General features: G+C 31.9%; 3 protein-coding genes across 4 annotated transcripts in view; 1 reads left to right on the top strand and 2 right to left on the bottom strand.

The window, feature by feature from the left end:
* Positions 1 to 2,365: 2,365 nt before the first annotated feature.
* LOC104798544 (arp2/3 complex-activating protein rickA-like) lies at positions 2,366 to 5,122 on the bottom strand. Of its 2 annotated transcripts, XM_010520682.2 has the most exons (3): positions 4,303 to 5,122; positions 3,574 to 3,964; positions 2,366 to 2,602 (listed from the first exon to the last, which is right to left on the bottom strand). In XM_010520682.2, exons 1-3 carry the CDS (start codon positions 5,029 to 5,031, stop codon positions 2,598 to 2,600), a joined length of 1,125 nt encoding a protein of 374 aa, XP_010518984.1. In that variant the 5' UTR covers positions 5,032 to 5,122; the 3' UTR covers positions 2,366 to 2,597. The 2 variants fall into 2 exon arrangements, with proteins under 2 accessions (XP_010518984.1, XP_010518983.1); XM_010520681.1 differs by lacking the exon at positions 2,366 to 2,602 and having other exon boundaries at positions 3,305 to 3,964.
* Positions 5,123 to 20,703: 15,581 nt separating this feature from the next.
* On the top strand, positions 20,704 to 23,628 carry LOC104798543 (LOB domain-containing protein 4-like). The gene is made up of 2 exons (XM_010520680.2): positions 20,704 to 21,030; positions 23,030 to 23,628. The coding sequence occupies exons 1-2, from the start codon at positions 20,851 to 20,853 to the stop codon at positions 23,303 to 23,305; spliced, it is 456 nt and encodes a 151-aa protein (XP_010518982.1). The 5' UTR covers positions 20,704 to 20,850; the 3' UTR covers positions 23,306 to 23,628.
* A 1,607-nt stretch (positions 23,629 to 25,235) lies between these two features.
* The window catches only part of LOC104798542 (ubiquitin-NEDD8-like protein RUB2), a 2,137-nt gene continuing 1,373 nt past the window's right edge, over positions 25,236 to 25,999 (bottom strand). The window contains exon 3 of the mRNA XM_010520679.2: positions 25,236 to 25,645. Within this exon, the coding sequence (XP_010518981.1) occupies positions 25,522 to 25,645 (124 nt within the window). The 3' untranslated portion in view covers positions 25,236 to 25,521. The remainder of the gene's footprint in view (positions 25,646 to 25,999) is intronic.

Below are 25,999 nucleotides of genomic sequence, written 5' to 3'. Positions count from 1 at the left end.
GCGTGAACAGTACCCGGCTGCGTGAACAGTGCCCGGCTGCGTGAACAGTACCGTAGCTTCACTATTCATTTATAACATATATATTATATATAAATTTTTGTTTGTTTTTAAGTTAGTTTTTTAAATTACTAAATAGAAAGGCCTTAGGCCCCCCCCCCCTATCAGAACCATTGCAATAGAGTGCCTGCCTTAGCCTACCAAACAGGCCCATTAAAGTAATAGGCTCCTTTATATTATTTCATTTAATAATAATAATAATAATAATAATAATAATAAATTTATTATTGGGTTTTTTACAATAAAATCACTTAAACTTTGGATTTCACTTATTACAACATTTTTTATATTTTTCTTCCATGAAATTATATACTTTAATATTCAGACAAATATTGAATTATTTTGTTTATTTATTTTGAAAATTCAATAAATATGGAGCCAACTGCATTTCCTTAATTTATCATATATATAACATGCATTTTTAATACATGGAATTATCGGTCATATATATCGAATTCAACAACGATATTAAATGGTTTGTAACGATTTCGTTAAATTATATTGTTGAAGTAAACTTATGTGTCATATATATCGAATTCATCAACGATATTAAATGGTTTGTAACGATTTCGTTAAATTATATTGTTGAAGTAAACTTATGTGTCATATATATCGAATTCATCAACGATATTAAATGGTTTGTAACGATTTCGTTAAATTATATTGTTGAAATAAACTTGTGTATATATAAGAAAATTGTTTCATGAGACTTTATATATTTTCTATCTTGTTATGTTTTATCTCTAAATTTTTCTAGGGTTTTAATCATCTTTAGAGATTTGATATATAGATGATCCAAAAAATTTGTGTACACTACAATTCATAAGTCTTTTTTTTTTCAATAATGTTTATAACATTCTTAAGGTGCGACAAATAACATATACCAACCGTAAATAAGGAGACTAGGCATTCACATATTTTTCTTATGGCATTTCACATATGATCCCATATTACTAGTTTGATCTTTTTTTCAAGTTGATTTATTATATGTATGAGCATACATACATACATACATATATACATGTTTTCGTAAACAAAACAATCACAACTAGGGTGGACGTTTATCCGGTTCAGTTTTTTCGGTTCTATAAAAAATATGTACCAATCGATTATTATATTATATTGGGTTCGGTTCGGTTTTAATATTATTTAGAAATTTTTATATTTTAAAAAAAATCAATTTGGGTTTTTTACTTTAAAAAAATGATTCGGTTCGGTTCGATTTAATTTAGAAAATTTTGATTCTCTAAAAAAATATATTTATTTTTTTTTAAAAAATTTCGGTTCCGAGTTTTTCCTAAAACTCTGACTTCCATCTCAATCTAAAGCATGACTTCTATCTCAATCTAAAGCAACAGTTAATAATTTTTTTTCTCTAATGGCTTTCTTTCCTAAACATATATACATAATATATAGGGTATCAAAATGAGCCCGACTCGCGAGCTGGCTCGTGGCTCGCCAGAAAACGAGCGATCTGATCTGTAATTTTTTCAGCTTATTAAAAAATGAACCTACCGAGCCAGACTCATTGAACACGTGTTCAATGAGCCTGGCTCGACGAGCTGTCGAGCTGTTCAACGAGCTGATTTTTTTTTAAAATAAATTAAATTTATATAAAAATCTCTAATATAATTTTATATTTATTTTTTTCTCATATCATTCATATGATATTATAAATATCCTAATTATTTTGATGGTGATAATTGAAAATATTAAATGATATTGGAGTTTTATTAAAAAAAATTTATGTATTTAATTAAATTTATAGTTAAATTTAGAATAAATATAAATAAAAAATATTATATATCTCTGGCTCAACGAGGTGACTCGTTCAGCTCGGAAAACTGGCGAGCGATCTGAGTCGAGGTTTTTCTGATTCGTTAGAAAACGAACCTGACGAGTTGAGCCCAAAACGATCCGAACCAAACGAGCCGAACATCAAACGATCTGAGTTGTCTCATTTGACACCCCTAATAATATACCCATTAGGTTATATTATTGATTTCAAAAGGGTACTTAATTGTAACGATTCACGACCGAGATTCGTGGCATAAAGTCTGCCTCGTATCTCAACATGAATGGAGAATTTGGGAGTTGTGGAAAATTTTGAAAAAGAAAAGGAAAGAAAGAGAACCAATTAACCCCCACTCCCCACAAGGGGCCTTTGTGGCAGGCTTTGGTGCAGCGGGAAGAGAGAATACATAGCCAAAAACAAACATGGCAGAGAGGTTATATGTGTATGAGAGAGAGAGAGAGAGAGAGAGAGAGAGAGAGAGAGAGAGAGAGAGAGAGAGAGAGAACCCACCAATAATACCTTCAAGAATGGTCACAAACAGTACTCTCCTTTGACCACCCTCTCTCTCTTCTTTTGACCACTCTCTCTCTCTCTCTCTCTCTCTCTCTCTCTCTCGCTCTCTGTGTCCTTTGATATCTACTTCTCACTGTCTCTCTTTCTTGTGTTAATGTTCCTCTCAGTTTCTCTGATTCCCGTCCCCATTTACCCCACTCGCCCACGCCGGCGCGTGCACCACACAACGCTTTCACCCTAATTATCCAAAAGTATGACTATGATCAGCGCATGATTAGCTATCAAGATCACACAATCTTGCACCACTCTCATGGTACATCACCCAAATTCCCACAGTTTGAAAAGTGGTGATATATATACTCAAGAATCATACATACATACATACATACATACATACATACATACAAACATACGTACATACATATATGCATACATACATACATACATACATACATACATACATGCATACATACATACATACATACATACATACATACATACATACATACATACATACATACATACATACATACATATAAAACAAAATATCTAATGCTAATGTTTTATCTGTTTAATTCATATATCTCACATATATAGTAGTTATACTCTCTAGCTAAGATCAATGAGAATTTGAGAAAGTTTTAATTTTTAACCTTCTTAATTAGGACAAAAAAACAGTGTATTATGTTTGTTTAAGAGAGATGATAATATATATATATATATACACCTTAATTTCTTTAATTAATTATGGTGAGAAAAATAATCAATCTAAGGATCTTTAGAATATGATATTAAGGGGGGAAAAACAATGAAATATTTTACTGCATGTGTATATATGACTCAAAATCAGACAGAACCAAGACAAAATCCTACATTGACTGACCAATACAGATTGATTACAGAACAATAAATTGGTTTGACCAAATTCACAACTAAAACAATAAAAGAAAATTTTATAAATTAAAAAAAAAAACAGAACAGCAGACAGTTGGAGCATTTCAAACCCAATGTATGAACAAAAAAAATGTGATAGATTACACTTAATCAGAGGCTTCATTAGCATGGAATCAACATATATATATATAGAACATAAAAAAAAATCAATACAAATTCTTCATAAATCATTAACTAAATAATAATATGATAATCAGTGATTATATATAGCCATAAGCAATATATATATATGTATATATATGATTATGGTGGACCTTCTTGTTGCTGATTATTGTGTTGATGATGATGATGATGATCATGATCATGAGAAGAAGCCAAAGCAAGAATTGAATTAGCAAGCTTATTAATGGCGTCCATCAATCCATTCAAGCTTTGTCTGTTCATCTCAGCCTTTGATTCTTCGATCTTCAGCCTCCTCTCTTGCAAACTCACGAGCTCTTTGTGCCTCTTGTCTTGTCTCTCCTCGCTTGCCCTAATCGCGTCTGCGATCACAAACGCGCTTCTCGATATCGCCTCCCCGACCGCGTCGCTCCCCCCGCCGCCGCCGCTCGGACCAGCTTCCGCCTCCGATATCCTCCTCCGCTTCGCCGGCGATGACGTGTCTAGAGACTCACCCGTATCAGAATCTGAGCTACTACGACCCACCTTCAAGAATGTCGAAAACATACGGACCCATGCTTGTATTAGTCTATAAATCCGTAAAGATGTGATATTTTCTTCTCATTTACATGAAAATTGTGTGACGCTAACAATGTTGAAATTAGGTTATATACATTCAAAAAGCTCGGACCTTTTTGTTTCGTTTGAACATGGTACCATAAAATGTCGCAACTTTTTGATATGTTACAGTTTCATCCAACAGATTAGCGTAAATTTTCATGTGGGTTTTAATCGAAATGTCGAAAAGTTTCCAAAAATATAAGAAAGATCCCAACTTGGAACCATCAAGGAGTAAAGAAGAGAGAGAAGATCAAGGTACCTACTGTGGGCAATACTGTCTGAGCATGAAAAGAAGGCGGTGGCGGCTGAGGAAGTGACACGGCGGTAAATTGCGGCGCCGGAGGCGGTGGTGGCGGCGGCGGAAGTGGTAATACAACAGGAGCCGGAATCTGATGCTTCAGCTGACCAATCATTGGACCTGATAGAGACTGATGAAGAAGCCTGGGAAGTTGTCCGCCGCCGCCGCCGCCTCCGGCGACGGTGGAAGACAAACCCTTTTTCTCCACAACCTCAACTAACGCGTCGTATATCTGAGACAACATCTTACTCGGCAAGTTCCTCTCTTTCCTCTCGCTCTTCTCCATCTTCCAATACGACGACGACGAGGCAGAGGCAGAGCCTGAGGCGGAGGCCGAGGCCGAGTCTTCGGGTACGTGTAAAGACGATTCTACACTTCGCCGCTCGTACTCTCTGACCTTCTTGTAATCTCTCATCAGATTGTCCCACTTGTCGTTGCACTGATTCTGACTCCTCAAACACCCTTTTCTCCAGCAGTAATCCTCGATCCATTTCCACCGGAGCTCGGCCGGTTTTCCTCGTCCTCCGTCGTGTTGCTCCGCCGTGGAGAGGCCGATGGATCGCCGGAGCCGCCGCTCGTCGTCCATCTTCTTGGCCTCTATCAGCACCATCGTCTCGCTCACCGTCCAGTTCCCTTTCCTGTACTCTCTCATCGCCACGCCGCCGCCGTGGTTTCCTCCTGATGGATCAGTCATGTCCTTGAAGGAGATTTCAAGAACTAGAGAGAGAAAGGGCACAGCTTTTCCAGAGAGAGAGAGAGAAGGGTTTTGGTGGGTGTTGGATAAAGAGGGGGAGAAAGGGTTTGTGGGGTATAGGGGGTCTTGTATGTATGTATACATACATGCCTATCTGTGTATGTGTGTATGTATATGCGTTCGTGATTGAGGGGTTAGGAGACCGGTCAAAGTCTTTAGTTGTTAGTACTAAGATTGTCACCAAAGTGCAAAAGAAAGGACAGCGGTTGCAAAAATGGGAACCAAAACTAGTAATTCCCCCACATTAATTGGCCTCTTAATTAATTTCCCTTCCATTTATATCTCCTTGTCCCTTAAATTAAATATATATATATATATATATATATATATATATTTAATTTAAGGGGCAGAATTTTATATAGTCTTTATTAAACTTATTAAATGTTTTTTTTTTTTTGTTTTCTATATCTTTCCTCGCTTTCAATCTTATCCTAAGTGGGTCATCGCCATAGGAAACACTACATATGATTAAATGAACAATAGGATAAGCTATGAAGTGAGATATGGAACGCATGATAACCTTGTTGAGGTTTGAGATTTGTTTTTATGACCAAATGTGAAGAAAATGCCAAACGAGTCATGGAATATGGGTTACACTCTGTTATCACATGAACTCCATATATATATTGCATCCAAACTTTGATAATTCAATCAGTTAAATGGACATAAAATGTGTTTTAGATAGGATCGTATATTCCAAATTACATAGTCGGTCTTTGACTAGGAAATTAGTTTGAACCTTGATTTATAAATTCGATTACCCATAGGAATATATATATATATATTCCAAATCACATGGTTCTAGATTTCAATAGTTTGGATCTTGGTTTACACTCGTTTATCCAAATATATATATATATATATATGTTGTCTAGATTCTATTTATATGGGTTCAACATCCAGAGTATGGATATTTTCCTCCTGCCACCTTCATGTGTTTCACATCTCACGTGTGTGTTGCAGGGTCGTGTGCGTGGGTCGGGATTAGTCTGGGCCTTTGGGCTTGGGATCACCCGATTATCAAAAAAAAAATGAATGCTAGAGAAGAAAAAAGGGGTGGAGCTTTTTTTTCAAAATATATAGTAATGAAATCCACTCATGGGAAGAGAGCCACCAATCATAGCATATATATGTGTATATATATATATATATACATATAATGAACGAGGCAAAGGGCACGTAGATTATATGATTTCAAACACTAACCCCATGCATTGTAATGCATGACCTCGGAGATTTTGGAGGCATCCTATGGAGATTTCGTATCCTTTTGAAAAAACCAAAAAAAAAAAGTTAAAACCTTTTTCATGCCTTTTTGTAAAGCTATCAACTTTTATACGTGTTTTCTCATTATTTATTTATTTTTTTTACAAATATTGACGAACTTCCAATCCACATATGCGCGAGGTGTATATATACATGCACGCATACACGTGATTCATTTGCACGGTTAGGATCTAATCTATATATATATATATATACCTTTGTATTTTTTTCAACGGTGAAAACGTACGTACGTGCGTATGTGTGTATATGCGCGGGTACATACGTACATATTTCTTTTTATAACGACAATTCAAATTATCATATTGTTTTATATTATACCTTCGAAAAACCAGAAGAGTAAAATAGTACTCAAGGATAACAAAACTATCCGATTTTCGAGCTATGGAAGAACGCATAGTATATAGTTAATTTCGTCTAAATATCTGCATAATTTTATTTTACGTTGGCTATCAGTTGCTATATATATATATATATATATCATAATAAAATTAAGCTATATAATTTCTTTGTACGCGTATATTTGGACCGATCTCAAAATTAGTTTAATATCCCATATTATAAGCAATTATTCGCCTACTTACATATTAACATTGAATATATTTATCCCGGATTCGAGATTAGTTTAGATTTTTTTTTTTGGTAAAAGGTATGTATTTGATCCGAGATTAGTCTAGATTTTGGTTTAGAATATTCGGTTATCGAAAAAAAAAGAATATTTGCATAATTTCTACTCAAACAAAAGTACAGAATTATAATTTTCTTCTCGTTCTTTTGCCCCTCCCCGATAGAGAAGATGAAATTGCAGAATTTAAAAAATCAAAACTCATCATCATGGTTTTCCACGGACTTCTAAAACTATAATATATATATATATGGGTACGTCAATCACGTAAGTTGCATGGCGGTGGTAAGGAAAATCATTACATCTCATGACGTTTCCGAGATATAACCTTTTTCATTATTGTTCGATAACACATGAACACACACGCGTATATGTAAATATTTTATGATTTCATTGAGAATATGATGAACAACTATTACATGCGTTAACCTTCATAAACTCAGGACCAATGTGGATTTTTGTGTGTGAATTAGGGCTGGGCACAAATACCCGAAAATCGGGTATCCGTTGGATACTCGTCTCACGGATACCCGATTTTAGGGTACTCGTAATTTTCAAATCCGAATCCAAATACTGATTTTTCAATACCCGTGAATCCGGATCCAAATCCGGATAATAGAATTTTTAAAACCGGATATCCGCGGGTACCCGCGTATTATGATTATAAATAATTATATCTTATATTTATATAACATTTTTATTAAATACAATTATTTTACATGAAATAATTTCACATTTTTTTAATATTAATTCAAAAAAATTAAATTTATTATTATTTGTCTCTTATTATCTCTTTTGTCTTATATATTTTATCATAATTCATCAATTTTTATAAATATATCTTCATGTTTTAAAAATTTTATTTATGAATATTGTTGTTTTTCTTAAATAAATCCGGATCCGGATATCCGCGAGTACCCGACTATTATTCCGGATACCCGTACCCCGGATACTCGTAAATACCAAATCCCGGATACAAATCTTATAGTTAAATACCCGAGTCTCCCGGATCCAAATCCAAATCTCTCGATTTTCCCGGGTATCCGACCCGTGCCCATCCCTAGTGTGAATGTGTGTTATATGGTCTAAAAGGATGGACAAGACAATAATCCCCGTTAAATATTGGTAAAACCTATAAAAAAAAATTGAATTTTTAAAATGGTAAAAAATAAATTCCTTAAACTTTTAGAGTAATAAATTTATTTCCAAACTTGCAAAATGTGTTATTATAATTTCCAAACTTATAAAATATATCATTAAAATTTTCAAACTTGTTAATTGGTGTCCGAAGAAATCTCGACGATAATGATCTATAAATTAGTTTAGAAATTATATTGACATATAATGGTCTATAAATTAGTTTGGAAATTATATTGACATATTTTGTAAGTCTAAGAAAAAATTTGCTAAACGAAAAGTTTAAAATTTTATTTTCAAATTTTTTTTATGGGTTTTATCCAATAATAAATAAATATTAAATAGCCGGTCAAAAAAATTCGATAATAAATTACTTGCATGCATGGGAGGTGTGGTGGATTAAATTATATGTTCAGCGCTGCATCGAATATACTTTGTCGAGGATCATATCTCAAACCTCGAAATGTTACACAAAATCTCACATCAAAAGAATATATATATATATATATATATGATAATTTATTGCAATACCAAGGTTAGGACTTAGGATACAACCAATGATAATCATTTCCTAAGCCTCGTCTTTTTTTTTTACCTTTTTAGCCATGCATGCATTATATATGTCACACATATATATATTTAAATGGTTTGACATGCTTCCATCATAATGAATCGCACGAAACCCCAACACGAAACTAGAAAAAAAAATAAATAAAAAACTTTGAAAAAGTAACAAAAAAATTTATTTTTTTGCCAAAGAAAAAAATTCATGATTGTGAGTGCGAATGGACGAGTTCTCCAAAAATTGTTATATTAACTCAAAATAAAATTGAATGGATGTTTGTATTAGAATTTAGAAGAAAAAAAAATTGAACTTGTAAAATTGTAAAAAAATAAATTCCTTAAACTTTTAGACACTCAAATTTATTTCCAAACTTGAAAAATGTGTGATTATAATTTCCAAACTTATAAAATGTGTCATTAAAATTTTCAAAAAAAAAGAAAAAGAATTTAGAAGTAGACAGAGATATTTTATGTTTCAATTTATTTATTTTTGAAATCTAAACTTATATTTATTTAACTTCTCTTATATTTGGTTTCTATTGGTTTTACATTGCATTCATGTTCCATTTATTAGAGAACTTTATTTTTTAAATAATTTTTTGTTTTCGCAAAACTTATAAAGTTTTTTATATTTAATTTGTGTTCCTTTTTATTAATTTAATTAATAAAAATCATATGCGTCCAAATTTAAATTTGTTTTCGGTTTATATATTGTGCGAAATGATTTTGCCTCGGTTGTTTTAGGTATAGCAGAAATAATACATTCAAGGAATTGTTTGCAAGTTTCTGTATCCGTAAATGGATTTTTTTTTATGTATGTCTATAAATGATGAACATTAAAATATATACAAATACGTACAAAAAATGTTGATGGACCGACACGGTTAAATTTACGAGAATACCCTCAATAATTGGACAAATACGAATAGTGGTATTCGTATTTCACTATTTTTGTTTCTTCAACAGATTTTTTTTACAGATGTCCGTTTCGTCCTTTAAGACAGGACACTGAAAAGCCTGTTTCGCCACGTCAGCAGCCCTTTTTCTTCCTGCCAATTGTTTAATTACGTCTTCCAGCTAGGATACCCTTTGACCATTCGCTTTTGACTACATTGTAGTACTAATGCCCATGAATTTTTATATATATATATATATACACACATTATCGAATATTTATTTTATTAAATGAACTCCATATATATATAAATATATTAACAAAATTATTTCGTAAGTATGTGAAAATAGGGCTGAATGATGTGGTTTCCTTTCGATTATGTTTTTGGTTATTTTGATTTAAGAAAATGTATAACTGATTCGGTTTTTATATTAAATTTGGTTTGATTCGATTTGGTTTGTTTATATTTTTATTGATAAAAATATTTTAGAAATTTTCAATTTCTGTTATCTTTTTTTTTCTATTTTAAAAATTATAATCATTCCATTTAAATCAATTTGATTATCAATGAAATAAATCATCTCCACTCCGAATAATAAATTTTCAGAGCTATGTGTATTAGTATATATCCTTTATAACATTATAAATAGATAATTATCGACATATCGGAATTGTTTTTAAATATTAGATATAATAAATTTGTTCTTGTAAAACAAATGTGCAAGTATTTTTTGGGTTGAAGTTGGGAATTTTATTTTTTAATTTATTTAATACATACGCATTATAACGGGCTTAATCTTATGTAAGTTAGGCCCGCATATATTGGGCCGTTACAAATATATGGGCTCTAGTTGGCCTTTCATCGGTCACGCCCGGTTAAAACCGGTTAGATTAAAATTGTCCGGTTCATCCTATTAGTCCGGTTAAAACCGGTTATATTTGAGTATTACCTTGTCTGGATCACTTTTATGCTATCAATCGTTGAAATTGAAAATTTATATATACATTTATAACTGTAATTCATGGAACAATATGAATAATAACAGAAATCACCCACAAAAATTAAAGATAGCATCACAAATAAAAATTAATTAATTTTCACCGAATAAAATCATCATCCAAATCAATTATGTAAAATACCAATTTCTTTTTTCTAGAAAAAATGTTTTAATTCTCAAATGGAAAACTGCATACATCTATACTTTATTCTATATTTATATATTTACTATTATATTTATCAATTTTCACATGTGTCAAACTGAAAAGATGTAATTATTTATTAAAACATTTGTGATTTTATTAGAGTAGATCAAATTGACTAATAAAACCAAGAGAAGAAACCCAAATAAAACTAAAACAAAAATGAATTACTTATTTATTTATTATAAATATTTACACGTCAGAATATTATTATTTTGGGCGAATTTCATTGGGCGCCATGTCCCCCTATGTTGACATGCTTTTAAATGTGTTTTACCGACAAAAAGTATGACTATAAATCCTTAATGGGTCCCTTTGGTTCCACAATAATAATCTTCAAAATACTTTTATGCATTTTTATTTTACAGTTTCGCCATTTATTAATGGTATTTTCCATTATTCTGGGATTTATACCTAATTTTAAGCTTCATTAAACTAATAATCACATATTTATTTTGTGTCGACTAAACCTCATATTTTCACAAACTTGGAGTAAAGGAAAACATTTCTCGGAATATATATAATGCATGTAATGGAAAATATTTTGCTTATTTATTTTATACTTTGGATAAACCTAGATTAAATTAAGAAAAAAAAGACAATAAAAAAAATTCAAGGTGACATAATTACATAGTCATAATATACATTAATTTATACAAAGTTTGGTATATACTTTTCTTCGCCTTCAAGTCAATAAAAAGTGATTGCAGTGATTATTTAGGTATATTCTGAAATTTTAATTTATGTTTGATCGTCCGTCGTCATTATTGTATATGAATAAAAGTAATTAAGCAAATAATAAAAGTGTGATTAAGACCATGACCATGATTAAAGATAATTCCAAATTGTATTTCTCCTTTAATGACAATATATGTGATTAGATTTACATTTATATCTTTTAATGACAAATTAAATGCACGTGCCCGCCACCTCTCACTCTAAAACGAGTGGCTAAGAAAATATTTATATTTAAGATCATATTTTATAAGACCTCGTTTGACCATTTAGAATTCAAACAAATTTTTTTTTAAAAAAAATACATTAATTTTATCAATATTTTTTTGGTGAATGAAAGTAGAAATTAGAAGACGACAAGTTTAAAGTAAAGTAGGATAATATGTTACATTCATTGTCGATCTTATCGTATCTTCTTCTTGCTAAAGATTGCAATATATTGTCGGCTCGCCTATGAAAATGCACGCAAAAATAATAATAATAATAATAATTGATTATGTGAATGGTGTACGATTTTTGTTTTACATAATGTAAATTTTGGGGAGAAAAATGACTTTTTTATTCGAAATAAAATCGAGGAGAAATAGGAAAAAAAAGACAGATAAACTATCTTATCTTTTCCTAGGTTTATTTATAATTTTTGTTTTGCATTTTTTTTTTAATTACGGGTATACCCGTGACTACATACCCTTATAAACGGAGACAAACTGGCCACCACCTGCGCCTAACGGTCCTCCGATCGGACCTGGCCACGAGGCGCGCCTAACGCTCGGGCAGTAGTTGGGTTTAGGGGTGGGCACGGGTCGGGTACCCGGAAATTTGAGGGTACCCGAACCCGAACCCGAACATCTCGGGTTACATATTTTATTACCCGATCTCATACCCATAAAATCGAGTACCCGAATTCGAAAACCCGTGAGATAATTTCCGGGTACCCGAGGGTACCCGAACCCGAATATTTATATTTTTTTTCAATTATTATTTTTAAATATATTTATATATACACACACAAAATCATTCAAAATAAATTTAAATTATATTTATATCTAAAATAACTTTATTTTAAAAAAATACATCAAATATATATCCCAATAATATCTATATAATCATTAATACTAAATAAAATAACATAAAATCTAATAAAAAATCTAAATTTTAAAATATATATTTTTATTATCCGGGTACCCGAGGATACCCGTGAGATAATAACCATTACCCGAACCCGAACTCGAATCCGAAAATTCGGGTATTCTAATACCAATACCCGATCTCATGTCTCATTCGTTCGGATACCCGAATTTTCAGGTACCCGACCTTCGGGTCGGGTCGGGTACTCGAAATCCGGGTATTTTTGTCCACCCCTAATTGGGTTTAGGCGCATGCGGATCAAACCCCACACCCACGCACACGAGCCTGCAACACACGCGTATGATGTAAATCAGTCCATTATGATAAACTAGCAGACGAACAAGTTAGATGAAGGGAGAGCGACGGAGTTCGATCCCCTGACCTCATGGATTTTACCCCATGCTCCCACCCGATCGTGAGAATTATATAGTTTTATTCCAATACATAATTTAATTGAATAATATATTATTAAAAATAAAAGGAAATTAAATAATATATTATTAAAAAAATATTTTTATTGCTATATTTTTTCTTTTTATTATATCTCTAGTATATCTTGGACAGTATTGTCTAAAAACGGTCATACGACCTGGTCCATTTATTTCGATCTAATTAAGTGGACTAGTAAATTAATCATTATGCTAATTACTTTATGCAAGTGGGTTTTGTTGAAAATTAAATTTGAGATAATTGACTGTTTTTAATTTCAAAATTTTTATGTTATCTTTACGAACATTTGCTTAAGCGACAAGGCACTAAACCTCTCTAATGATGGTATCTTCCAATAAGCAAAAAACCCAATCCCCAAATCCCTTGCCATCACTCAAAAGCTAATCTTTTTCCTGTTTTTTTTTTTAAAAAAAAATATTTTGTTTTGTCCATTTAATATTCGATAAATCAATCTTTTTGTAGTTATTATATGCAAATTGTATAATTTTATTTTTTTTAATTTTTTTAAAATTATATTCGAGGTAAAGAAATTGAAAGGTCAACGTCATCATATCGGCCATCTGATTTTGTTCATGTCAAGCTCCCGGGCAGGATCTTACATGAATGATCAGCAGATATCTCTTGATGCTACCCTTATTATTAAATTTTAATATAAATTATTATATTTATACGATTTAATGCTTTATTATTAAAACTAGAGCTATTCCTGTTAGTGGATGGAAATGACGCTAAGAGGATCGGGACCGTCCATTTCAAATCATATAATATGGTACCGAAATCATATGTAATATGATTTATTTATTTATTATTATAAGCATGTTTTAGTCCATATAGAAATTTGTTCATTAGATTATATAGTAAACAAAATGCATTATAATAAATTTTATTAGAAACAAGGTGTTTATAAATTCCAATAATATAATCTTGTATATATAAAACCAGTCGGATTGTCTATGTTTACATTGCTCAAAATTAAATTAAACTAAACATATAAATCAGATATAACCAACCAAACCAGTTTTAAACCAAACAAATATTTTCTAAAAATATAACTGTAACCAAACTGAACCAAATAAGATATAACTGTAATATGAAATGAAAATTGAATTGTGATTATTTTTCTAAATGTGAAAAAAATAATGAAAAAATCGAAAATTTATTTAAAAAATTGAGTTTTAAACCAATAAAAAATTAAATTTGAATCGAACCAAAATTGATATAAAACTGAATAGTTATAAATTTTTATAAACAAAATAACTAAACCCAAATATAACCAAACGGAATCCAAACCGAAAACCGAAATAGCCACTTTAGACACCATTCTATCTATGCACAAACAGATAGTGCGAGTATTATGTTGTCGAGGAAAATTCAACAAGGGGTAGGGTCCATGATTATATGAAAGTCATATTTATTTAAAATATAATGAATTATTTATAATCATGATTTTATATTTTTATTTTTTTCTCGTTGTTTTTCTCCATCAACCGAAAGAAGTTTGCTTTCGCTTCTTTTTCCAACTCCTTCAACCGTCGAAAGCAACGTCTCTACCACTTCACTCAACGGTCCTCTATTTATTTAACCTTTTTAAAAAAAAGTAAAATAACCATTTTCCGACATTAATTCTTTTTTTGTCATAAACAAAATATTCATACATGTTATATACCTTTTGAATTTATTCCTAAAGGTAATTTGGATGGAGATATTGATATAGATATTTTATCTAGATATAAAAAAATCAAATCGAAATGAAACCCTAGTCGGGTGACCATTTCGGTTATTAACTGAATAACCGAATCGAACCAAACCGAATAAGACATAACCGTACCCAAACCGAATCTGAAATCAAAACAGAATGGTTATGATTTCCTTAAACCCGAAAAACCGAAACCGAAACCGAAACCGAAATCGAAATCGAAACCAAACCGAATAAAAAATAACCGAAAAAACCGAGAGAATAACCGATATTTTCTTTGAAAATTTGAACTTTTTACCAAAACCGAACCGAACCCGAACCCGAACCGAAAAATAACCGAACCGAACCGAACCGGAATTTATATAAAAACCAAATAATTATAGTTTTTCTATAACCGAAATAACCGAACCCGAATATAACTGAACCGAACCGAAACCGAAACCCGAATTGCCCACCCCTTAATCCATTTCGATATAAAAATTTGATTGTGTATAGTTTTTTAAAATCAATTTAGGTGCATCTAGAAAAATATTTTTAAAAATAAATATACTGTTTAATAAAATCCAAATCGAAAACTAACACGAATAAAATTCAAATGGATTCAAAATTAATATTTTTTGGATAAGAAAAAAGTGAAATTATAATTGAAATCTCGTGCTAAATGCTTTTGAATGACCATGGGAGTTTCTTTTTTTACTACAAACTACCTTATTGGGATGGACAAAAACCGTGAGATTTTCACTATGGTTTTAATTTGGGGGTAAAAGGTACACTCAATTATATTTGCACGCGTTTTCAAAATGTAAAAGAATAATATGATACATATACAATTTTGTTTTTTTAATTTTCTAATTCTTACCAACCAAATTTATAATTATTTTCATTTCCTTTTTGTGTGTGTGAGATAATATATATATATATATATATATATATATGTGTGTGTGTGTGTGTGTGTGTGTATGTGGGGGGTGCAAAAGAACACCTAATATTAAATTACTAGGGTTGTTGTTGTCCTAAAGGACATTCCTTGACTAATTAACTACCATTAGATTTTTAATCCCAACAAGAGTTGACCATTGTGTAATAATTCCATCCTCATTTTACATTTGTCCCCCTCCCCCTTTTCATCTTTTTTTTTTTCTCCTAAATATGTCATAAATTAATGATAATTCTTTATATGTTTCCGTTGCTTTTACAAATTGAGTGAACTTGTGGATCCGCATTGACTGATATAGCAACTACTTCATTAGGTAATTCTTGTAATTGTTTATACCTATTGGGATTCATAGAGAATTATGTAGATGAGATAGATTTATCTATTATATAATTATATTTATAATAGAATTAGTATCAACGTCCTAATAGAATTTGATCGGAATTTTTTCTCTCTCCAAATTTACCGGATCTTAGAACCAACTAGATGTTAAAAAAAAAAACCGGAGAAACCCATGTATGTTCCTCCTCAAATGGAGATTCAAACATGGGTTAGGAAGAAATTTTGATCCATCCCTTGCTGGTTTTGGCCATTTTCTAATGGGATTAGGTTTTGGTAAAGGCTTATTTAGGCAAATCTTAACAATACCATATATAGATAGTGTATTAAATTCAAGATTAGAATATAAATGGCGTGGTCCAATCGTGATCAAAATCTAAATTGCGTCTACGGTTCAAATGTTATGATGGGTAGTTTGTTTTCCTCCAAATGATGAGGTGGAAAAATTTCCATACCGATATTTGATTGGACTGTCGTCATACCATAAGGTGCTTTTATTTTTATTTTTTGTAGGTTATGAGTGTAGATATCCAAAAAAACTACCAATTGCTAATTAACGATGTTATTCCACGAGCGTGCATGAAAGTGAAAGTTACACTGTTACATATTGATAATTTGTTTTTCACGTCCCAATTATGGCACGTTCTTGATTTTGCTTAGGGTTTGGATATAGAAACGTATGCATGAGGTTGTGTTTTCTTTATAATGATTATATTATATGAAGTCTTGTTATAGATCCATTAGTTTCATCAACACCTTATTCTTCAACACCCAATTTGGATAGCTCAACCGGTGAAATGAGAATGCAAAATGTTTATTCCGCCCCGAATTCGAATCTCAAATTGGGGTGAAAAATGCATATTATAATTATATTGTTTACTCTCGACTTCAAAATTAGTCTGGACCTCGGTCCATCCGATTACCTAAAAAAATCTTTATTCTTTATTATATATACTTCAAAATTGGACCGATCAGAATATCTATTTTTTGTTATTTTAACATTTGGATTTTTTTTAGTTTAAGAAATTTTATATTCATTTAATTTTTACAATTGAGTTTCAATTCGATTCATATTCTCTTTAGTTTTGATTCGAATTCGATTTTTTTTTATCAAAAGTATCAATATTTTAAAATAATTTCACTCTGATTGAGGGGTTTTAATCATCTTTATATTATTTGTTTTTGGATTCAGTTATCCTTCATTTAATCGAGTTATCTAATGATAACCAATCAATATTTAGATAAAATTCGATTCAAATATCATTATATATTTTTTTTTTGATAATCTGGAAGTTCACCGGATTTTGGTCCGACTACATTTTTCAGAAAACCGGAGAAGTCCACGCGAATACCCCTTCCTAAGTGAGGATTCGAATTTGGATTGAGAAAAAGTTTTGCTTTCTTTTTTTATCAGTTGAGAGACTCAATTTTGGATTTATTATACATTTTTGAATAACTCAGCCTAATTATCCGTCCTAATTCTACCTAGGGCTGGACGTTTCGGTTCGGTTCTTCGGAACCGAACCGAACCGAACCGAACCGAAAAACGGTACTTTTACCGACCCGAAACTGTTTTTAATTCCCGAACGGTACCATTTTTAGAGAACCGAATTTTTCCGGAACCGATACCGAACCGAACCAAACTTTAAAAAATCCCAAAAAACCGAATATTTTTAAAGGAAATCTATCATTTTTTTAATAAAACCAGAACCGAACCGAAACGATACCGAACCGAACCGAATACAATATAAAAACCGATTGGTACTTATTTTTATAAAACCGAAAGAATCGAACCAATCTCTTTCCGTCCCGAACCCGAACCGTTTCCAAACGCCGACTCCTGATTCTACCTACCATTTGAATTTCTTATCTTGCTAGGGTTTTTTTTTTCCACGATTCCGTATCCAATAGTTGTTATGACAAAACTTCCATTAAATGAAAATATAAGGCATGGACGCACACGTACACGATTATTTTATTTATAAAATTTATGAAAGTTTAGATTTTTGGCGTTGAGTAGTTACCTGCCGACGCGTTTTTCTATTGAATGAAAAAATCAAAGTCTATTTAAAAAAAATAAAGATTTCGAAATTGAGGGGAAAGATCTCTTGAAACCGACAGACACGGTCCAAAAACATTTCATCTTATTTTATAATAAGGTTACATTTAATCAACGTTTTGTCCCTTACTGTTCATTGGATTGTGCTGCTAATTTTCCCATTATAAAATCATAAATTTAAATTATTTAATTATCTCTAATAATTTTTAATATAACAACCCATAAATACAAATAAATTGGGTGTGTATGCATACCTAAATACAAATATATATATATATATATACATGCATACACACACTTTTTTGTATTTATGGGTTGTTATAGTATTTGCCATTAAACCTATGGTTATATATTCGTGAATTTCGGTCAAAGGGAATTAAATGTGGACAATGTTATTTGTTACATATTTTTTCTATATATATATATATATATATATATGTTAGGGCTAAAATAAGAAACTTTGGTTATATTGGGTTATCCAAAGATTCTTATTACGAGGTTTTATAAAGTTACAAAAAAAAAAAAAAGACAAATAAAGATGCACGTTCTTCTCTCATCATTTATCAAATTCATCGTGACATCATGCACACGACAGAGGCTGGACGAAAATCTATTTTTTTTATTACTTTAATATTGGATATTAATTGAAATCCAATAATTTCGAACTTTGGACCAACAAAGCAAGGCTACAATTTGTGTTCACTTTTTTTTTTTAAATTACAAATTGCGAATTTAAAATTTATTTTTAAAATCATGGGGTTTTGTGACTGGTTAATATATATATTTTTTAAAACAAATTCACCAAAAATGACATAATTAAGGGGAATATATTTCAGAAAAAAAAAACCATAAACACAATAATTATGAAGTTTACATGCACGAAATGAATACAAGTGAAGTGATTCGTACTTTTGAAAGCTATGGGCGCCTTTTGTTGTCTTCCCATAACACGACGCGCATGCATGTGGTTTCTTTCCGCTTTATTTATCGACAACAGACGACACGTCCACTACATGTATATATATATATATATATATATTAATTATAGGGTATTTTGGAGAGTTAGACTTATCTATTATGAAATTATATTTCTAATATGATTAGTGTTCTAATAAGATTCATATATATATATATATAGTACGTTAACAAGACACATTTTAAAGTTTTAAATATATATATTATATATATGTATATAACTAACAAGACACGTTTTGAAGTTTTAAGTACATATATACATATATACATATGCTTAAGTTTTTAAAAATTATTTTTAATAATGAAGAATTTACTATATATATAAAAAAAGTAATCTTAGCACCGGTCTAGACTTTAGACTGTCTAGTCTATGTATCTTTGAATTTCTTTTAATAGGTTAAGAGAATCGGCCTAGAATCTTTGAAAGCCCTAAAACGGCGTTGGACTGTCTTTACATGGCGTTACACATTGTTGCTCAGTCGATTAGGCCTATACATATACATATATATACATATACATATACATATACATATACATAGTATACTAAGATAGACGTTTCGGTAGGGTTTTTTTGAACTGAACCAAAAAATACAGTATTTTTTTCGATTTGAACCGTCTAAAATTCTCGAACGGTATTATTATTAGAAAATCGAATTTCTCGTAACGGAACCGAAATGAATTATAAAAAAAATCCGAAAAACCGATTTTTTTAAGAACATCTTAAATTTTCTTAGTAAAAACTGGAACCGCCCCGATATGATATAATAACTGATTGGTATATATTTTTATAAAACTAAACAAAACTGAACTACTATTTTTAAATATAACCCAAACCGAATACCGAATCGTCCACCCTATTAACCAAACACATTTTTTACTATTTCTGTCCAAAACAAGTAAGTGCAAGGCATGTTCTCACCCTGGATTCAAATCTAAATGAACAGATAAATGCGTAAATTTTGTATGATTTCGTCGGAGAATATGGACGTGAGTGGGTCCCACCCCTACGCCTTCTGCGTAAAAAGGAAGATAGCAATGATAGCATGCACAAGCACGAGCCTACACATTTTTTTCTTCTTCTTCTTGTATAATCCATTACCCATCTTTGGAAAAGTGATAATACTATTAAGGAAAAAAAAATAACAAAAAATAAAAATAAAAAGCAATCAAAATCGTAATTTTATTTTCGGAATACACATAGATATACACACAACCTCCTAATATATACATACTCGATTAATTAACGTTAATTTTTCATTTTAAAAAAGTATATTATATTGTTCTAATTAGTTTTCGGACAAGTTCTGATCTCCTAAACTCATGCATTCTTTATGAAATTAATTTACGGCGAGATAATTATATGTGAAGAAGAAGAAAATAAAACAAAAGAAATGGCGCCAAAAAGAGGTGGTTTATGTCATGTGATGTCACTGTCCGAATGGACCAAAAATCTAAAGTTATTCAATCTGCGGGTCCCACTCTCAGATGTGCTGACTTTTTATTTTTAAAAATTTGTAAAAAAAAATAATCACTCAACTGAAATCACAATCTTCCTCTGCTTTATGTTTCTTTCCTTAATAGAATTCGCCGCTCTATAAATCTCCCCCTCCCCCTCTCTCTCTACACTTCCTATTCTTGTCCGAAGCTTTCAAGTGTCCATGCCCATATATACACACATTAGCGGGTGTTAGAGAGAGAGAGAGGGGGACACGTGGCACGTGTGTGGGAGGAGAGAGAGATGAAGGAAGGGGGTAACCGGAAACAGGGAACGGCGTCGCCGTGCGCGGCGTGCAAGCTGTTGCGGAGGAGATGCGCTCAGGACTGCGTCTTCGCTCCATATTTTCCGGCCGACGAACCTCACAAATTCGCCAACGTCCATAAGGTCTTCGGCGCCAGCAACGTCAACAAAATGCTTCAGGTATTTCAACCTCTCTCTCTCTATATATGTGTATGTATGTATATGTATGTATGTATGTATGTATGTATGTGTGCATGTATGTATATGTATGTATGTATATGTATGTATATGTATGTATATGATGGGCCAACCCAATTCGTTAGTCTTTATTTAGTGCCAATAATTTCCATGGATTTGGTTATACTGTGAAAGAATAACCTAAAAACGACAACAACCCAAAAATTTCCTTGTCGACTAGGAAAAATATTACAAAACAAATGGTTATCTTAATAATTTTTTTTTAATATAATGTATTTTGTATGATGATACATATAGATCTTTAGGTAAATCGTTTCCAAAGTGCAACATCACCTTTTTCTTTCATTAATCACTTTTTTCTTTCATTAACACATATATATATATATATATATATATATATATATATATATATAGTTGCGTTAAAGAGATGAAAATTACATCTTCAGTTTATTGCTGTCTCCTTCATGGGCTTATGATCGTTTATATTGTTGATGCCTAACACTCCGCGGCATGCATGGAACAACTTGGTATATATGTTGTTATATCTATATCTATATATATATGTACAAAAATTTAAATTCCATCTACGGTATCAAGCACTTATATATATATATATATATGTTTGTGTGTATTATTTAGACTTTATTATATATATATATATATGTGTGTGTGTGTAAGTTGTAACATAGGCTTTTTTTAGTTGTAATACTAAGGGGTTCCATCTTCATTTCCTCAACAGACGAAGATGATCATAGGATTGATCATAGATATATATATATATATATGCATGTAAAGATAACCTATCATGGGTCTCTTTTGTTGGGCTTTTAGAAAATGTTTGCATAATTGGCTATTAAATAAAATAAACAAAAATAAATATATGGATTGTTTATTTGTATGATAATCTTTTCGCACTTTGAGAGGACGTAGATTTAACATATTTATATATATATATATATATATATACACATATACATATAAAAAGACATACGCGTGCATGTCACTCATATTATATTATTAGGGTCTATTAAACAAATGGATTCCAAAATTTCCTGATGTCATTTCACAAAAGATTGAGAACCAATTATACTTGCAGTTGAAAATGCCATAATTTCGACCGACGTCCTATCGATAATGAAATTTAAAGTGCGCGTAATTAAAATATTTTAATTAACCATGATTTGATTTTATTGCAAGTGTCGTTCATGTGACTCCTCCCTATTCTAAAATAAATTCGTGTAGAAGAAAAAAGAGCCACTTGTTTAGTTAATGCATCCAATCACATATAAGATTAGTCAAATTATTTTATCATTATATATATATATATATACACACCCACACGTATATATTTTTTTCTTTTTCCTAATTCAACATAAAACAGTAAAAAGGTATGATATGGAATAAATACGAACCGAATTCATCTGACCATTGCCTTTCATTTTGATCAAGTGTTTATAAAAAAATTAGCATAAATTAGGATCCAATATCCATCTATATATATATATATATATATATATATAAAAGATCACACCTTTCTACAAAACCTAAATCTAGGTGGACGTTGCAGTTGGCGTCCTCGACTCGTATTGAACCGAAAATTTCAGAATTTTTTCCGAACCATAGCATTTAAATTTCTCAAACGGTATTTTTTATAGAACCGAATTTTCTAGAATCAAACTGAATCAAAAATTTTAAAATTCTCAAAAAATCAAAATTTTCTTAAGAAAATCTATTTTTTTTAACAAAAACCGAAACTTAAACCGAATCGAACCGAATAATATACGGTACTAATTTGGTACAAATTTTAGAATACCAAATAAATCATTTCCGCCGCTAAAATTCCGAACAGAGTTCCGGAACCGCCCATCCGTACCTAAAACCATTTAATTTTCACTTGTGGAAGTGTTTATGAAAACATTAATATATTTATTATCTAGAGAAAGATCATCATTTTTTTTTTGTTCGTCCAATCTCGAACCAGGAACTACCAATCGACAAACGAGGAGACGCGGTGAGCAGCATGGTCTACGAAGCGAACGCTAGGGTGAGAGATCCGGTGTACGGATGCGTAGGGGCAATCTCGTCACTTCAACATCAAATAGATGTTCTCCAGACACAGCTGGCCCAGGCTCAGGCCGAGGTGGTGCATCTGAAGGTGCGCCACTCGGCTGCGCCACAAGCCAATAACAAGCCGATGTTTGACCACATGGATATGGTTGACCAGGTTAGCTTGGGTGAGTCCATGTGGTCTTGCTAGTTATATATTAAATTTTCTTTCCTTTTTTGTGGGGAGGATTATTCAGTAAAGAAACTGCTGTGTGTTTTGTATACACAGGGTCAGATATTTAACATATATATATATATATACATTGTATCTATAGATATGTACGGTTTATGTATATTGTATAATCTATATATATACATGTATAAGTACTCGGGGGTACTTTTGAGGGTTTTTTTTTTGTTGTATTCGGGATTTGGTGCGAGAGCTGTGAGGAGAGTACTTTGTTTGTTTTTGACATGTATTGTAAATACTATATATATATATATATGCGTATACTTGTGATATTCGGTTGATCATGTAATGATATACTATATATTATATATATATATATATTCGCCTTTGGTTTCTTATTATAGAATTTGCGTTTGTTGTGTTATAAGAAAATATTCCACTTTATAAAATTTCTATAATGACCCGACGTGAAAAATTCAATAACAATTCCCATAGACTCATAACGGTCCAATATAGGGTAACTAACGTTTTCATGTAAATTAAGCAACACTACACAAAAGGTTATGGAAGGAAAAAAAAAAACCCTAAAGCAGCGATGGAAGAAGCTTTGATCAGACGTCCTTGACGACGAGATCACCGTTGAGGAACTCTCGGTAGGCGGCGACGGGCCAGATAAAGCCGCGGAAGAGGAGGCGGGTGGCCAATGGGACGTCGATGATGATCTCTTTCATGGCGGGTTTTTTCTCGTCGCTGATGGCTATGAGGTAGCTCCGGCCCACCCACCCGATCCATCCGGCTATGTACAGGAAGAGCAGTCCCGGCGTTATGAATTCTCCCCAATGCCGCTGGTCACCGTTCACTATCAGGTGCGGCAGCCCGTCCGACCCGCACAGCAGCCCGTATTTCCCGTAGTTGTCGAACCTGCCGGTGTAAGGGTATGATCGTAATATTGTACACGGGTTTATCGGTTAAAACGCTCGGAAAAACATTCCATGGTATGACGTTTTCTTTACGAAGAGCAAGTGTTTTTATAGGATGGTCATTTCGGCTTCGATTATTTCGGTGACACAAAAACTATAACCATTCCGTTTTTGTTTTGAATGTGGTTTGGTTCGATCCAATTTGATTTTGGATCGGTTCAGTTCGAGTTCAATTTTGGATTCGGTTTTTCCAATTTAGACAAATCACTTATGTCGGATTCACTTCGATTACGATTATACTTTATTTTGCTTGTGTCGGTTCATCTATTCGGTCATTAATGAAATTGGTCATCCTTAAAATCTGATGTTCATATTTGTATAAATTTTTCATACCAAATCAAGCTAAACCGAATCAAACCGGACTAAACCGGACTGGAATTCTGATATTCATTGCTAAGAATTTGTAGGTTACGAAAACAAAGTTGATATCTTTGTTTGGTCCTATGAACTCTTTGAAATTCTAAATTGGTAAACTAACATTCATTTTGAAAATCGAATCTGAAAAAATTCTAATAAACCGATTGATATATATTTTTATAAAACTGAAAAAATTGAACCGAACCATTTTCAAATCGAATCTGAACCGAATAGCGAAACAACCACCGCACCATATGACCTTACATAGTTACACACACATATATATATATATATATATAAAGATATATATATATATATACACAAATCGTGTGTAAATATATACACCATTTCTAGTAGCCTTCATTTGATGAGTCATAGACTCGTATGGAGAAAAATAAAATAAAAGAGTTGATTACTAATGCAGGAAATATAGAAATGTATGTATGTATGTATGTATCCTAGTAGAAATTAGCCATACATTATACTTTATTTTTTATCATGTACCTGTCTTAATCCATATGAATATCACAGTGATTTGAATATTTGGATATTTAAAACGAAAACCCAAATTAGCATATATATGTATATATATATTATCAAAACATTTGCAAGTGGGATTTGCAGATAATTATGATAGAGTTTGGGTCCTAACTCTATCCAAAACATAGCTCAAGGGTGGAGGGTTGAGCCTCCCTCATATAGAGGTCCCAGATTCCTCCCCACGGTCGATGTGGGACTCCATCACATTATAAATCAAGTTTTTTTAACATATCCATGGACTTAAGATGATGATGGTGATGATCCCCTCCACTCCAAACACAAATCACACAAGGCAAATCCAACCAAACAAACAAGATGTTACCGGGACAAGAAAATGTGTTATATATGGCTCTCTCTTGCCTAGAGATGATGAGGAGATCCACCACCCCTAAGAGCAAGAACCAGATGAAGAACAGACCCGCCTTCTATGTTGTAATCTTTCGCTGTTTTGTCATCCGCAAGCTGCTTCCCCGCGTAGATCAACCTGTAAAACCGATAACACAAACACATCCGTCCGATCATAAATCGGATAATAATGGCACGACAAGCCAACTGGTAAGGACTCCTGATTCTTGTGATAATATATATAAGATGTTTGCTCATGACATCAAGAACCCAACAGCCGAAAGCCTTCAAAGAGACAGATATAGCGAACCACAGGACAAGAACGATATAGTAGTTAAGAACAATTTGTTGGAGATGTGCATAATGGAATTGAGGGGAAGATTTTATATTTATCAAGTGTCAAAAGAGCTTTCAACATGGACACAAAGATAAACCATCCAATCCAATTGAAGCTTTATCAAGTTATTAGGGGAAAGAGGGTTTTTCCCTTTGG

This window comes from Tarenaya hassleriana, unplaced genomic scaffold, assembly GCF_000463585.1.
Source record: "Tarenaya hassleriana unplaced genomic scaffold, ASM46358v1 Cleome54, whole genome shotgun sequence".
NCBI classification, from domain to species: domain Eukaryota; kingdom Viridiplantae; phylum Streptophyta; class Magnoliopsida; order Brassicales; family Cleomaceae; genus Tarenaya; species Tarenaya hassleriana.
This window is presented reverse-complemented; position numbering and strand designations above follow the sequence as displayed.